At 46.5% G+C, this 16,658-nt stretch overlaps 1 protein-coding gene across 1 annotated transcript; it reads left to right on the forward strand.

Moving 5' to 3' along the window:
- The first annotated feature begins 409 nt into the window (after positions 1–409).
- Positions 410–1,996, forward strand: LOC125535568 (galactinol synthase 4-like). The gene is made up of 3 exons (XM_048698635.1): positions 410–822; positions 928–1,389; positions 1,479–1,996. The coding sequence occupies exons 1-3, from the start codon at positions 517–519 to the stop codon at positions 1,680–1,682; spliced, it is 972 nt and encodes a 323-aa protein (XP_048554592.1). The 5' UTR covers positions 410–516; the 3' UTR covers positions 1,683–1,996.
- Positions 1,997–16,658: the final 14,662 nt, after the last annotated feature.

The raw sequence follows: 16,658 nt of genomic DNA on the forward strand, positions 1-16,658 counted from the left end.
ATCTGTTTCCCGTCTAGTGGTACATGGCATTTAATACAGTGCTAGCATATACCAAAGTCAAAATAGAATATGCCACCATCCGTTGACAAATCATAGACCATGGTAAAAAAAATGGACGGTGATTTAATATCACGCCCAAATCACTTCTTACCGTCTCTAATTAAGATCGTCAGTTACCATACAACATGCTTACATTATCTCAGATAAGAGATAGGGGGATCTTAGAAAAGTATCCACCCAAGAGTAAAAACGAAATGAAGGGGCGGTAAAGAAGACATAGCTAGGAAAGTCCTTCTCAGACATTCCAATATCCAGGCTCCCTTTTTTTACGCTTCCCATTTCGTGGCCTGATCTGCTCGACGCCTCGACCCACCCACGCCCCCATTGCCTATATAAACACCGGCCAGCTCCACCACCAAGCATCCATCGAACAAGCACGCACAAGTCCACAACACACATCAAACACATCCCATCCATCCTTTGATTTGAAGCAAGACAAGAGAGACCGAGCGAGCAATGGCGCCCATGCTCAAGCGGATCGCGGAGGACGAGCCCAAGAAGGCGGCGTACGTGACCTTCCTCGCCGGCTCCGGCGACTACTGGAAGGGCGTGGTGGGGCTGGCCAAGGGCCTCCGCGCCGTCAAGTCGGCCTACCCGCTCGTGGTGGCCGTGCTCCCCGACGTCCCCGAGGACCACCGCCAGAAGCTGCTCGCCCAGGGCTGCGTCGTCCGCGAGATCGTGCCCGTGTACCCGCCGGAGAGCCAGACGCAGTTCGCCATGGCATACTACGTCATCAACTACTCCAAGCTCCGCATCTGGGAGGTACGTACATCACCTACTTATTGCTAGCTTGATCCATCGTCTCTTCATTTTCATCCTTGGCTTGATGCTGACGACGATGAGGTCTGTGGTGTATGTACTATGCAGTTCGTGGAGTACGAGCGGATGGTGTACCTGGACGCCGACATCCAGGTGTACGACAACATCGACCACCTCTTCGACCTCGAGATGGGCCGCTTCTACGCCGTCAAGGACTGCTTCTGCGAGAAGACGTGGAGCCACACGCGGCAGTACGAGATCGGCTACTGCCAGCAGTGCCCGGACAGGGTGGTGTGGCCGGAGCGTGAGCTCGGCGTGCCCCCGCCGCCGCTCTACTTCAACGCCGGCATGTTCGTGCACGAGCCCAGCATGGCCACCGCCGAGGCCCTGCTTCAGAAGCTCGTAGTCACCGACCCCACCCCGTTCGCCGAGCAGGACTTTCTGAACATGTTCTTCCGGGACGTGTACACGCCCATCCCGCCCGTCTACAACCTCGTGCTCGCCATGCTCTGGAGGCACCCCGAGAACGTCCAGCTCCACAAGGTCAAGGTCGTCCACTACTGCGCCGCGGTACGTCGTTGCTTCACATCTTTGTCATATAACACGATATTATGATTCTCATCTCGCTCGATGCTGATCGATGCTTCCATGGCATGCAGGGTTCGAAGCCGTGGAGGTACACCGGCGAGGAGGCCAACATGGACAGGGAGGACATCAAGATGCTGGTCAAGAAATGGTGGGCCATCTACGACGATGAGAGCCTCAACTACAAGCCTGCAGCCGACGAGGCCACCGACCCGCTGCGTGCTGCCCTCGCCGAGGTCGTCGCCGTCAAGTCCTTCCCTGCGCCATCGGCTGCGTAGTCATCGCCTCTCAGTTAGGCGTATGTTCTAATAAATACGTAGGAATCCACAATCAGAGATTTCCTCAGTACGTAATATCGTCGTCGATTTAGTATCTGCACGTTTTGGTATTGTAGATCATCAATCGAACATATATATACAGTGTTCTTTTCTTGATTGAGGCACGGTTATCATAGTGTTTTTCGGTTTGTATAATGAAGGATTTTGTAAACACGTGCAAGCACGCGGTTGGTCCAACTACTATGTTTATAGATCGACCTGCTACGTATACTACACGTATGCATGGCCCAAACGTTTTGGAGATATTTTCCCAACTGATTCTGTGGTGTCACCTGTGATCGCCGTATCCCTTTGTATATTCATTGGATTCTCATTTCGCTGCTGTCTTGTTGGGTGGTGTTCCCCTTGCTGTCTACGTGAGTTGAGTTTGTCCTACTTTGCGACCAACACCAGCTAGTAGAAGTAGTAGTAGATGTTAGCTCAGTCGATCAAGTTGAAGCGATGGAGACGAGGCGACCAACCAAAACGGGAGATGGTCCGTTTCTTTCGTTTGGACTTAGCGCGCGCGTGCATCGCTCTCGTCGACGGCGAGGCCTGGCCGGTAGCGAGGCGACGGCTGTCCGGCCTCCTTGTCGACGTGAAAGGCTCCGTCCGCCCGGTGGCCCGGCCGGACGACGATGCTCCCGTTTCGTCCTCGGCATGTCCAAATCGCCTCGGTGGCGCGTCCATATGCACGGCCGCGACAGCCGGCCAACTTCCGCGGGACCGACGTCGTCGTCGTCGCTCCTACAACGACGGGTTCCTCGTCTATTTCGTCAACACCGCGCTAGCTGCTCCTTCCCTGCGAGCCATGGCACGGGGAGGGCTGACCTGGGAAACGTAGCTAGCTTGCCACCGGACTAGGGCGAGATCGAGCTCCTCCGTACGGTGCGGCTCGCCGAGGCTGGCCGGCCCCGCGGTCAACTATGGACCGAGCCTGGATTTGATTTTGATCTGCGCGCGCGTGGTGGCTACCGGCCGGGCAGCGACCTGTGGAGCCACTGCCGGCGATCGGCGTGATCGGTCATCTCGGGATGCATGCACGGCTCTGGCCGGCCGGTGCACACGTTGCGTCGATCCTTACCACTAGCTAGCTAGGTACCGCGTACATGCGCGCCGGCCTCGTCGTGTCGAGATCGTCGTCGCGTGCACCGTCCAATTCCATGTGCACGCGCGGGCCCTAGCTTGACGTGGTACAGCGTGCGTCGTCCTCGTCGGCACGGGCTGACGCCGCATGGAGCAATTAACTAAGCCAGTGACCGCGAGCCGCCGGCCATCCAGCGTTCGCCGACAGCGCGTCGGCGTCCTGGGCGTGACGTGCGTGGTATATATATCCAATCCAGCATGGGCTATACATAGCTTATTGAGAACAGCACTAGTATAACAGTGACATGGTATGACAGTTGATGCTGCTACGTTCAAAGCATTCGGTTATTTTAACTGAAAAAGGGGATCACGGCCGGGCCGAGCGATGCACATGCACATAGGCGCCCTGCTCGCTAGGTATACTAATGTCGGTAGGTGGCTGCTGGTGTCCCATGCTCGTGGCTACTTACGCTCATCTACTAATAACTTTGGTGCTGACCGCAGCGTGCTATATCCCGTAACTGCGTCCCCCGTTGGCGTGCAGCAACGGTCACTGCACCGTGTATCTTTATCGTATGTGATGCATTTTGTCAAAGCCAGTAGTACCCCGTTTCCCAGAATTTCGAAGCCACGTACGTCCAGTCTTGACAGACCAAAAGTGCATTGGACGGATTAAACTGGCAGCTAGCGTGTTCCCTGTCGTGCAGGGTTTATATCGCGAATCTGTAATCACTACAGTATACAGTACAATTCACACTGCAGAGTGAACAGTCAAGCTAGCAGCTCGCCTTGAACGAGCATGGCAGCATGCATGCAGCTCAGGGCACACACAGCACATGCGTCCCCCCACACAAAATGTCAACCCGAAGCTTCAGCAGCCGGCTGCCGGAGAGGCGGGGACCGAGAAGATGCTACTAGCTAGGCACTCGTCAGCACCGCGCTGCTCCCTACGAGACACGGCACGGCACGGCCGGCGAGGATGACATGACGAGCGTCATTAGCCTCAGGGCGAGGGCGGTGGAGTGGACATGCGAGCTGCTTCGAGAACCCTAATCTCTGACCAGCTACCTTAATTAACAAGCTTAAGCTGCATGCGAACAAATGTGGAGTGACTCTGCCGGAGAGAGACCCGACAAGCATGTACTCACCGCTGGTAAACTTGATCCAATCGAGCCACGCGAACAACGTGGAGGTGTGTTGCACACTTGCCATCACCTTTACCAAAAAAAGGCTCGCGCCTTATAGATAAAGCAACGATCATCATACAACTCGGCAACACAATACGCACACTAAAGACAAGATACAAGGGTGCTTGAACAACCACACAACCACAAGCCACTTCAAGCAAACTAAAACTAGGAAAAAAGAGCATCGCTTGAAGTCGTCGGGGCCTCAACCATAAACGAGTCACCGCCAAGAGATGAGTGCCTTCAAGAAGGAACAACATCGAAGGCACAGAAGAACCGCAAAAACACCTTCAAGAGTTTCCATCCCGGCAAGCCCTATGCACCTCCAAGACGTACTAGAAAAAGCGCCCAAAACACCTACCGCACTACCGTCACCGACCGCCGTACAAATGGCCACCACTTCACCCGCGCGACCATGGGAACCAGCCAACACCCGAGCCACACAAGCTCCACCCACGATCACCATGACTCCCACTACTAAGATCGTCGCCTCCACATTCACGGCCCTTAGTCCATTCCTGCCTCACGCTTGCAATGACACTACTAGAAAAAAGGTTGTCAGTGATGCACCTATTTTGGCTATTAATGACACACTATAGGTGCGTCACTATTATCACGCCACTACTAATAAATAGTAATGGCGCACGCCTAGTGCACCACTGTTAATCTACATAACAGTGGCGCACCACCTGGTGCATCATTACTATCCCAGACACTAATGGCGCAGTTAAAGTGCGCCATTACTAGGCCCAGAAGTGCGCCACTGCTGTTACTCCAAAGGGCCACGTGTACCTTGTGCTCTGGGTAACTAATGGCACACTTTTAGATAATGCGCCACTGGTGTGTTTATTTCTGTGCGCCACTGAAGTGCAATATGGCGCGCCACTAAAGTGCAATATGGTGCGCCACTACTATGAATATTAGGAATTATTATTTTTTGCTTTTTTGATATTTGCACAGGCTACAAAATACATTACAACACAGAATATATACAGCACAACATATAAACAACAGATTTATCAAATACAATAGAAGATTAGTCTCCGAATACAATTCATCATATTAGTCTCCGAATTCAAAATACCGAACAAAGTTAGAGCATTACAAGTCTCGAGACCGCGAATAGCGAGTTTGTCTTCACATTACAAGTCGATATCTAAACTACCATCACATAGAAGATGGTTGCGGTCACGATGAGCATCATCGCGATGAAACTGATCTTCATCCGATTCCTCCTCCGCTCCCTCCTCTCTCCCGCTAGATAGCGCGCGTATCTAGCTTCCGCCTCCGCCCTAGTGGTGTACCCTTTGTAACTGTTATCGCTGAAATGGTGAACCTGTCTCCGACACTCCTCCCAGTCGTCGTAGACTCCGGGAACCTCACCCTTGTACACGACATACGACGACATCTCTATGCACTAGACAAATAAAATATTAGTAGCAATTCAAAGATAATATATAAGCAATATATAAGTATGCAACAAAAGGATAGAAAGAGAAAAGCAACACATTAATAGCACGATTCATGGTCCTACTAATAAATAGCATCGATTACATACAAGTTGAACGACTGTCCAAACTAAAGAGACATACAAGTTCATTAAAGTTTAATTACAACATGAGCTAATCGATATTTCAGAACTACATAGCATCAATACTTTCGACTCGACTCAGGGACCGGAGCGTGGATGAAGCCGCCGTCTTTCGTGATGGTCATGAATGTGCGGTCGTTGTCAGCCTGCATTTGTAGCGTTGTTTCTATTTCACTGTTGGACGGTTGATATTTGAGGTAGAACTGCCCCGAGATACGAAGAACATCTTGATAGATGATTTCCGCAAACTCCGACTGGATGCGGAAGAATTCTTGTCTGATGTCCTCGTCCTGGATTGCCGACAAGCGTGCGGCCCATTCTTTGAGATTATTTGGTAGCATAAGGTGATTATGGTCCCGTACGATCACCTGCATGTGATGGAGGGCGTAGTAGATATCCTTCTAACTGTCAAGCGGCTGCTTGACGCAGGGGAACGTCGTTACGTGGGTGAACACGTGCTTGCCGTACCTACAAATTGGCCTCCTGAAGGTGCCTCCAGATTTGGCGTAGGCGGGGAGAGCATCATCAAGAACTTTCTTGATATTTGTGTAGTCTTTTTTGACTGACGATCTGAGTCGAAATATGTGGCCATGGAATATTTCGGGCTGAAGAGGATGAGTGTGCAATGTGCGTCACTGCACAAAACACGAAATGTTAGAAAAAAAAGAACGATCAAAATCTAAGAAATCATATGTTACGGGGCGGTGAGGGGATGACTTACTCAGAAAAGTAAGGCACGAGGAAGTTATCCTTATCTGGGTTCGCCAGAATGACGCCTTCGAGGTATGAACTCGCGACTTGCCGGTCTCCAGCGCTGCTTAAGATCTTGGCATGCATGTAGAAGGGGTCGATTATCACGATGTCCGGGGTCTTGTCTCTAATGATTCATATCTCCATACTGAGCGAAAATAGCCGAATGAAGATGTAGTGCAGCGGATAAAGATTAAACATAGCGAAGATGTCATCAAACCGCAGGACGATCATACGCCCGATGATGCTATCGACAAAGCCCTTGCCCTTTGGCACCTTGGCCATGAAAACCGGGTATGCCACATCATTCTCGGAGAGACGCTCAGAAGTGGAGGGACGCAGGCGCGTCAGCTGGGACGGGGTGCACTACACCAAGGCCGCGAACCGGGTCGTCGCCGAGAAGATACTGTCCGCGGAGTACAACACCCCTCCTCTTCCTGTGCAAACGCTGTGCGAGATGGCAACACCTAGCTGAAAACAACACCATGCATTATCATCCCGCATAGAACGAGGTAGATAGACGTAGTTTCCCTGGTTAATGATTAGGGACCGGCTAGGTGTAAGTTGACTCAAACTTATATTTCAGTCAGTCATTTTTTTCCACAATAGTTTTATGTAAGTTAATTGAATTTGAAATTTGGGTAAGTCTATTTCGTGGGAGAAGAAACGGTCGAAAGGAGGAAGAAAGCCAAAGGGAGAAGAAGGGCACACATTTGATTTTAAAGACTTGATCTAATGGCTAGAAAATTGACTTATCCAAACGAAACTTCACAAGACCTGGCCACTTGTCACACCAGCCATCCGAGCAATAGTTGAAAATCGTCATTTTATGTGGTCTACTCTACAAGGTTTGAAGGCGGAGTCAGATTGATTGTAGCTTGTAATAGGTGATTTCAAGCATACGTCACTTACCCCTCGCCGCTTGTCATTGATGGCAGCATTTCAGCATGCTCTTATACTGTGCGAGCAGGTTGACTTTGGATTTGCAGGAGTGCCATACACCTATGATAATCGGGTTCTGCTAAGTTCGTTCGGATCGTACAGTGGCAACGAATTCATGAAGAAATATGTATGTGTTTTCTTCACTGCAGCATCTCGCATCCCCTGATCTGACCATGTACCATGCACCATGACTTGAGGTTAACGCTGTAACCTAAAAATACAGGGCGGTAACCAGACAATTTTTTTACTGAATTTTGAATCGAGACAGTTGTTTTCCAAAGCCACTAAAAGTATATTTTTTAAGATTTTTGCTCAGTAAGGTAATTTCTCATGGGGCATTCATTGGGATTTGTAGTTACCGCCTGGTAACCGATTTTCCTGCTCGGTATCCGGCCATGACATCCAAGGCCGCAAGCTCCTTGGATCTAGACAAGTCTCGATGCTGCTTCGAAGTCATAGTGCACCTGACGGTGAAGCTGTCGTAGTGGATACACAACGACGCCTCCAACTCGATCGAGAGGCTTGGACGTTTCGTCAATGGGCGCCACCGCCAGCCGCTCGATGCCCGTCGTGACGACAACTCGGATCCACGGCTACTCCATGCTGCTTCGCCCGCAGACTTTCGACACCATCGTCTTCCGTGGTCTCCCCTAGAACTGAAGGAAATATGCCCCAGAGACAATAATAAAGTTATTATTTCCTCATATCATGATAAATGTTTATTATTCATGCTAAAATTATATTAACCGGAAACTTAGTACATGTGTGAATACATAGACAAACAGAGTGTCACTAGTATGCCTCTATTTGACTAGCTGATTAATCAAAGATGGTTAAGTTTCCTAACCATAGACATGAGTTGTCATTTGATTAACGGGATCACATTATTAGGAGAATGATGTGATTGACTTGACCCATTCCGTTAGCTTAGCACTTGATCGTTTAGTTTACTGCTATTGCTTTCTTCATAACTCATACGTGTTCCTATGACTATGAGGTTATGCAACTCCCGATTACCAGAGGAACACTCTGTGTGCTACCAAACGTCACAACGTAACTGGGTGATTACGAAGGTGCTCTACAGGTGTCTCCGATGGTACTTGTTGAGTTGGCATAGATCAAGATTAGGATTTGTCACTCCGATTGTCGGAGAGGTATCTCTGGGCCCACTCGGTAATGCATATCACTATAAGCTTTGCAAGCATTGTAACTAATGAGTTAGTTGCGAGATGATGTATTACAGAACGAGTAAAGAGACTTGCCGGTAACGAGATTGAACTAGGTATTGAGATACCGACGATCGAATCTCGGGCAAGTAACATACCGATGACAAAGGGAACAACGTATGTTGTTATGCGGTTTAACCGATAAAGATCTTCGTATAATATGTGGGAGCCAATATAAGCATCCAGGTTCCGCTATTGGTTATTGACTGGAGACGTGTCTCGGTCATGTCTACATAGTTCTCGAACCTGTAGGGTCCGCACGCTTAAAGTTCTGTGACGATCGGTATTATGAGTTTTGTGTTTTGATGTACCGAAGGTGATTCGGAGTCCCAAACATGATCACAGACATGACGAGGAGTCTCGAATTGGTCGAGACGTAAAGATCGATATATTGAACAACTATATTCGGACACCGTAAGTGTTCCGAATGATTTCGGAGAAAACCGGAGTGCCGGAGGATTACCGGAACCCCCCGGGAGAAATAGTGGGCCTTATGGGCCTTAGTGGAGAGAGAGAGAGAGAGAGGGCTGGCCTAGGGCAGGCCGCACGCCCCTCCCCCTCTGGTCCGAATTGGACTAGGAGAGGGGGGCCCCCTTTCCTTCTCCCTCTCCCCCTTCCTTTCCCCCTCCTAGTAGGAGTAGGAAAGAGGGGAGTCCTACTCCTACTAGGAGGAGGAATCCCCCTCCTGGCGCGCCTACAGGGGCCGGCCGGCCTCCCCCCTTGCTCCTTTTTATACGGGGGCAGGGGGGTACCTCTAGACACACAAGTTTATCTGTTGATCTCTCCCAGCCATGTGCGGTGCCCCCTCCACCACAATCCACCTTGATCATATCGTAGCGGTGCTTAGGCGAAGCCCTGCGTCGGTAGCATCATCATCACCGTCACCACACCGTCGTGCTGACGAAACTCTCCCGTGAAGCTCTGCTGGATCGGAGTTCGTGGGACGTCATCGAGCTGAACGTGTGCTGAACTCGGAGGTGCCGTGCGTTCGGTACTTGGATCGGTCGGATCGTGAAGACGTACGACTACATCAACTGTGTTGTGCTAACGCTTCCGCTTTCGGTCTATGAGGGTACGTGGGCACACTCTCCCCTTTCGTTGCTATGCATCACAATGATCCTGTGTGTGCGTAGGATTTTTTTTTTGAAATTACTACGTTCCCCAACAGTGGCATCCGAGCCTGGTTTATGCGTAGATGTTATTTGCATGAGTAGAACACAAGTGTGTTGTGGACGATATAAGTCATACTGCTTAACGGCATGTCACACTTTGGTTCAGCGGTACTATTGGATGAAGCGGCCCGGACCGACATTACGCGTACGCTTACGCGAGACTGGTTCTACCGACGTGCTTTGCACACAGGTGGCTGGTGGGTGTCAGTTTCTCCAACTTTAGTTGAATCGAGTGTGGCTACGCCCGGTCCTTGAGAAGGTTAAAACATCACTAACTTGACAAACTATCATTGTGGTTTTGATGCGTAGGTAAGAACGGTTCTTGCTCAGCCCGTAGCAGCCACGTAAAACTTGCAACAACAAAGTAGAGGACGTCTAACTTGTTTTTGCAGGGCATGTTGTGATGTGATATGGTCAAGACATGATGCTATATTTTTATTGTATGAGATGATCATGTTTTGTAACCGAGTTATCAGCAACTGGCAGGAGCCATATGGTCGTTGCTTTATTGTATGCAATGCAATCGCCTTGTAATGGCTTCACTTTATCACTAAGCGGTAGCGATAGTCGTAGAAGAAATATTTGGCGAGACGACAACGATGCTACGATGGAGATCAAGGTGTCGCGCCGGTGACGATGGTGATCATGACGGTGCTTCGGAGATGGAGATCACAAGCACAAGATGATGATGGCCATATCATATCACTTATATTGATTGCATGTGATGTTTATCTTTTATGCATCTTATTTTGCTTAGATCGACGGTAGCATTATAAGATGATCTCTCACTAAATTTCAAGGTACAAGTGTTCTCCCTGAGTATGCACCGTTGCGAAAGTTCGTCGTGCCGAGACACCACATGATGATCGGGTGTGATAAGCTCTATGTTCACATACAACGGGTGCAAGCCAGTTTTGCACGTGCAGAATACTCGGGTTAAACTTGACGAGCCTAGCATATGCAGATATGGCCTCGGAACACTAGAGACCGAAAGGTCGAGCGTGAATCATATAGAAGATATGATCAACACAATGATGTTCACCATTGAAAACTACTCCATCTCACGTGATGATCGGACATGGTTTAGTTGATATGGATCACGTGATCACTTAGATGATTAGAGGGATGTCTATCTAAGTGGGAGTTCTTTAATAATTTGATTAACTGAACTTTAATTTATCATGAACTTAGTACCTGATAGTATTTTGCATGTCTATGTTATTGTAGATAGATGACCCATGCTGTTCTTCCGTTGAATTTTAATGCGTTCCTTGAGAAAGCAAAGTTGAAAGATGATGGTAGCAATTACACGGAATGGGTCCGTAACTTGAGGATTATCCTCATTGCTGCACAGAAGAATTACGTCTTGGAAGCACCGCTAGGTGCCAAACCTGCTGCAGGAGCAACACCAGATGTTATGAACGTCTGGCAGAGCAAAGCTGATGACTACTCGATAGTTCAATGTGCCATGCTTTACGGCTTAGAACCGGGACTTCAATGACGTTTTGAACGTCATGGAGCATATGAGATGTTCCAGGAGTTGAAGTTAATATTTCAAGCAAATGCCCGAATTGAGAGATATGAAGTCTCCAATAAGTTCTACAGCTGCAAGATGGAGGAGAATAGTTCTGTCAGTGAGCATATACTCGGAATGTCTGGGTATAACAATCACTTGATTCAACTGGGAGTTAATCTTTCGGATGATAGTGTTATTGACAGAATTCTTCAATCACTGCCACCAAGCTACAAGAGCTTCGTGATGAACTATAACATGCAAGCGATGGATAAGACGATTCCCGAGCTCTTCACAATACTAAAGGCTGCGGAGGTAGAAATCAAGAAGGAGCATCAAGTGTTGATGGTCAACAAGACCACCAGTTTCAAGAAAGAGGGCAAAGGGAAGAAGAAGGGGAACTTCAAGAAGAACGACAAAAAAGCTGCTGTTCAGGAGAAGAAACCCAAGTCTGGACCTAAGCCTGAGACTGTGTGCTTCTACTGCAAACAGACTGATCATTGGAAGCAGAACTACCCCAAGTATTTGGCGGATAAGAAGGATGGCAAGGTGAACACAAGTATATGTGATATACATGTTATTGTTGTGTACCTTACTAATTCTCGCAGTAGTGCTTGGGTATTTGATACTGGTTCTGTTGCTAATATTTGCAACTCGAATCAAGGACTACGGATTAAGCGAAGATTAGCAAAGGACGAGGTGACGATGCGCATGGGAAATGGTTCCAAAGTCGATGTGATCGCGGTCGGCACGCTACCTCTACATCTACCTTCGGGATTAGTTTTAGACCTAAATAATTGTTATTTGGTGCCAGCGTTGAGCATGAACATTATATCTGGATCTTGTTTAATGCTAGACGGTTATTCATTTAAATCAGAGAATAATGGTTGTTCTATTTATATGAGTAATATCTTTTATGGTCATGCACCCTTAAAGAGTGGTCTATTCTTTTTGAATCTCGATACTGAAGATACACATATTCATAGTATTGAAGCTAAAAGATGCAGAGTTGATAATGATAGTGCAACTTATCTATGGCACTGCCGTTTGGGTCATATTGGTGTAAAGCGCATGAAGAAACTCCATTCTGATGGACTTTTGGAATCACTTGATTATGAATCACTTGGTACTTGCGAACCATGCCTCATGGGCAAGATGACTAAAACACCATTCTCCGGAAGAATGGAGCGAGCAACAGATTTGTTGGAAATCATACATACTGATGTATGTGGTCCGATGAATGTTGAGGCTCGTGGCGGATATCGTTATTTTCTCACCTTCACAGATGATTTGAGCAGATATGAGTATATCTACTTGATGAAACATAAGTCTGAAACATTTGAAAAGTTCAAAGAATTTCAGAGTGAAGTGGAAAATCATCGTAACAAGAAAATAAAGTTTCTATGATCTGATCGTGGATAATATTTGAGTTACGAGTTTAGTCTTCATTTGAAACAATGCGGAATAGTTTCGCAACTCACGCCACCCGGAACACCACAACGTAATGGTGTGTCCGAACGTCGTAATCATACTTTACTAGATATGGTGCGATCTTGATGTCTCTTACTGATTTACCGCTATCATTTTGGGGTTATGCTTTAGAGACGGCTGCATTCACGTTAAATAGGGCACCATCTAAATCCGTTGAGACAACTCCTTATGAACTATGGTTTGGCAAGAAACCAAAGTTGTCATTTCTTAAAGTTTGGGGCTGCGATGCTTATGTGAAAAAGCTTCAACCCAATAAGCTCAAATCCAAAACGGAGAAATGTGTCTTCATAGGATACCCAAAAGAAACATTTGGGTACACCTTCTATCATAGATCCGAAGGTAAGACTTTTTTTTGCTAAGAATGGATCCTTTCTAGAGAAGGAGTTTCTCTCGAAAGAAGTGAGTGGGAGGAAAGTAGAACTTGATGATGTAACTGTACCTGCTCCCTTATTGGAAAGTAGTTCATCACAGAAACCGGTTCCTGTGACACCTACACCAATTAGTGAGGAAGCTAATGATGATGATCATGAAACTTCAGATCAAATTACTACCGAACCTCGTAGGACAACCAGAGTAAGATCTGCACCAGAGTGGTACGGTAATCCTGTTCTGGAGGTCATGTTACTAGACCATGACGAACCTATGAACTATGAGGAAGCGATGATGAGCCCAGATTCCGCAAAATGGCTAGAAGCCATGAAATCTGAGATGGGATCCATGTATGAGAACAAAGTGTGGACTTTAGTTGACTTGCCCGATGATCGGCAAACCATCGAGAATAAATGGATCTTTAAGAAGAAGACTGACGCCGATGGTAATGTTACTGTCTATAAAGCTCAGCTTGTTGCGAAAGGTTTCGACAAGTTCAAGGAGTTGACTACGATGAGACCTTCTCACCTGTAGCGATACTTAAGTCCGCCCGAATCATGTGATCTATTGCTGCATTTTATGATTATGAAATTTGGCAAATGGATGTAAAAACTGTATTATTGAATGGATTTTTGGAAGAAGAGTTGTATATGATGCAACCTGAAGGTTTTATTGATCCAAAGGGTGCCAAAAAAGTGTGCAAGCTCCAGCGATCCATTTATGGACTGGTGCAAGCCTCTCAGAGTTGGAATGAACATTTTGATAGTGTGATCAAAGCATATGGTTTTATACAGACTTTTGGAGAAGCCTGTATTTACAAGAAAGTAAGTGGGAGCTCCGTAGCATTTCTAATATTACATGTGGATGACATATTGTTGATTGGAAATGATATAGAATTTTTGGATAGCATAAAAGGATATTTGAATAAGAGTTTTTCAATGAAAGACCTCGGTGAAGCTGCTTACATATTGGGCACCAAGATCTATAGAGATAGATCAAGACGCTTAATTGGACTTTCACAAAGCACATACCTTGACAAAGTTTTGAAGAAGTTCAAAATGGATCAGGCAAACAAAGGGTTCTTGCCTGTGTTACAAGGTGTGAAGTTGAGTAAGACTCAATGCCCGACCACTGCAGAAGATAGAGAGAAAATGAAAGATGTTCCCTATGCTTCAACCATAGGCTCTATCTTGTATGCAATGCTGTGTACTAGACCTGATGTGTGCCTTGATGACCCACAAGTATAGGGGATCTATCGTAGTCCTTTCGATAAGTAAGAGTGTCGAACCCAACGAGGAGCAGAAGGAAATGATAAGCGGTTTTCAGCAAGGTATTCTCTGCAAACACTGAAATTATAGGTAACAGATAGTTTGTGATAAGATAATTTGTAACGAGCAACGAGTAACAAAAGTAAATAAAGTGCAGCAAGGTGTCCCAATCCTTTTTGTAGCAAAGGACAAGCTTGGACAAATTTTTATATAGAGAAAAGCGCTCCCGAGGACACATGGGAATATCGTCAAGCTAGTTTTCATCACGTTCATATGATTCACGTTCGGTACTTTGATAATCTGATATGTGGGTGGACCGGTGCTTGGGTGTTGTCCTTACTTGGACAAGCATCCCACTTATGATTAACCTCTATTGCAAGCATCCGCAAATACAACAAAAGTATTAAGGTAAACCTAACCATAGCATGAAACATATGGATCCAAATCATCCCCTTACGAAGCAACGCATAAACTAGGGTTTAAGCTTCTGTCACTCTAGCAACCCATCATCTACTTATTACTTCCCAATGCCTTCCTCTAGGCCCAAATAATGGTGAAGTGTCATGTAGTTGACGTTCACATAACACCACTAGAGGAGAGACAACATACATCTCATCAAAATGTCGAACGAATACCAAATTCACATGACTACTAATAGCAAGACTTCTCCCATGTCCTCAGGAACAAACGTAACTACTCACAAAGCATATTCATGTTCATAATCAGAGGAGTATTAATATGCATATAGGATCTAAACATATGATCTTCCATCAAATAAACCAACTAGCATCAACTACAAGGAGTAATTAACACTACTAGCAACCCACAGGTACCAATCCCAGACTTAGAGACAAGAATTGGATACAAGAGATGAACTAGGGTTTGAGAGGAGATGGTGCTGGTGAAGATGTTGATGGAGATTGACCCCCTCCCGATGAGAGGATCGTTGGTGATGACGATGGTGATGATTTCCCCATCCCGGAGGGAAGTTTCTCCGGCAGAACAGCTCCGCCAGAGCCCTAGATTGGTTCTGCCAAGGTTTCGCCTCGTGGCGGCGGAGTCTCGTCTCGAAAGCTTGCTTATGATTTTTTCCTCAATGAAAGACTCCATATAGCAGAAGATGGGCATCGAAGGGCCACCAGGGGGCCCACGAGGCAGGGGGGTGCGCCTAAGGGGGTAGGGCGCGCCCCCACCCTCGTGGGCAGGGTGTGGCCCCCTCCGGAACTTCTTGCACACAATATTTTTTATATATTCTGAAAATGACTTCCGTGAAGTTTTAGGACTTTTGGAGCTATGCAGAATAGGTCTCTAATATTTTCTCCTTTTCCAGCCCAGAATCCCAGCTGTCGGCATTCTCCCTCTTTATGTAAACCTTGTAAAATAAGAGAGAATAGACATAAGTATTGTGACATAATGTGTAATAACAACCCATAATGCAATAAATATCGATATAAAAGCATGATGAAAAATGGACATATCAACTCCCTCAAGCTTAGACCTCGCTTGTCCTCAAGCGAAAGCCGAAATCGAAAAATATGTCCACATGTTTAGAGATAGAGGTGTTGATAAAATAAAATACGGACATGAGGGCATAATGATCATTCTTATTACATCAAGTTATATAATTCTTGTCATATGATCTCTTATGCAAGAGTAACAATTCAATCACAATTTCAAGTATGAATCATAAACTTCATTGAAAACTAACAAACTATAATCTCAGTCATTGGAGCAATTGCAATTTATCATAACATAGGAAAGAGTCAATATAAGAGCTTTTCAGCAAGTCCACATACTCAACTATCATATAGTCTTCCACAATTGCTAACACTCACGCAATACTTATGGGTATGGAGTTTTAATCGGACACAGAGAAAGATAGGGGCTTATAGTTTTGCCTCCCAACGTTTTACCTCAAGGGTAATGTCAACAATAATAGTGCATGGAAACTCACATCCAATTAGCCATATATACCAGGATCTTTCCAACATGTTGTGCTTGCCAAAAGATAAAATGTAAAAAGGAAGGGTGAAGATCACCATGACTCTTATGTAAGGTAGGAGATAAAAGTAAAATATAGGCCCTTCGCAGAGGGAAGCAGAGGTTGTCATGCGCTTTTATGGTTGGATGGACAAAATCTTAATGCAAAAGAACGCCACTTTATATTGCCACTTGTGATATGGACCTTTATTACGCAGTCCGTCGCTTTTATTTCTTCCGTATCACACGATCGTATAAAGCTTATTTTCTCCCACACTAATAAGTCATACATATTTAGAGGGCAATTTTTATTGCTTGCACCGATGACAACTTACTCGAGGGATCTTACTCAATCCATAGGT

The sequence above is a fragment of the Triticum urartu genome, chromosome 2 (genome assembly GCF_003073215.2).
Source record: "Triticum urartu cultivar G1812 chromosome 2, Tu2.1, whole genome shotgun sequence".
In the NCBI taxonomy this organism is placed as follows: Eukaryota; Viridiplantae; Streptophyta; class Magnoliopsida; order Poales; family Poaceae; genus Triticum; species Triticum urartu.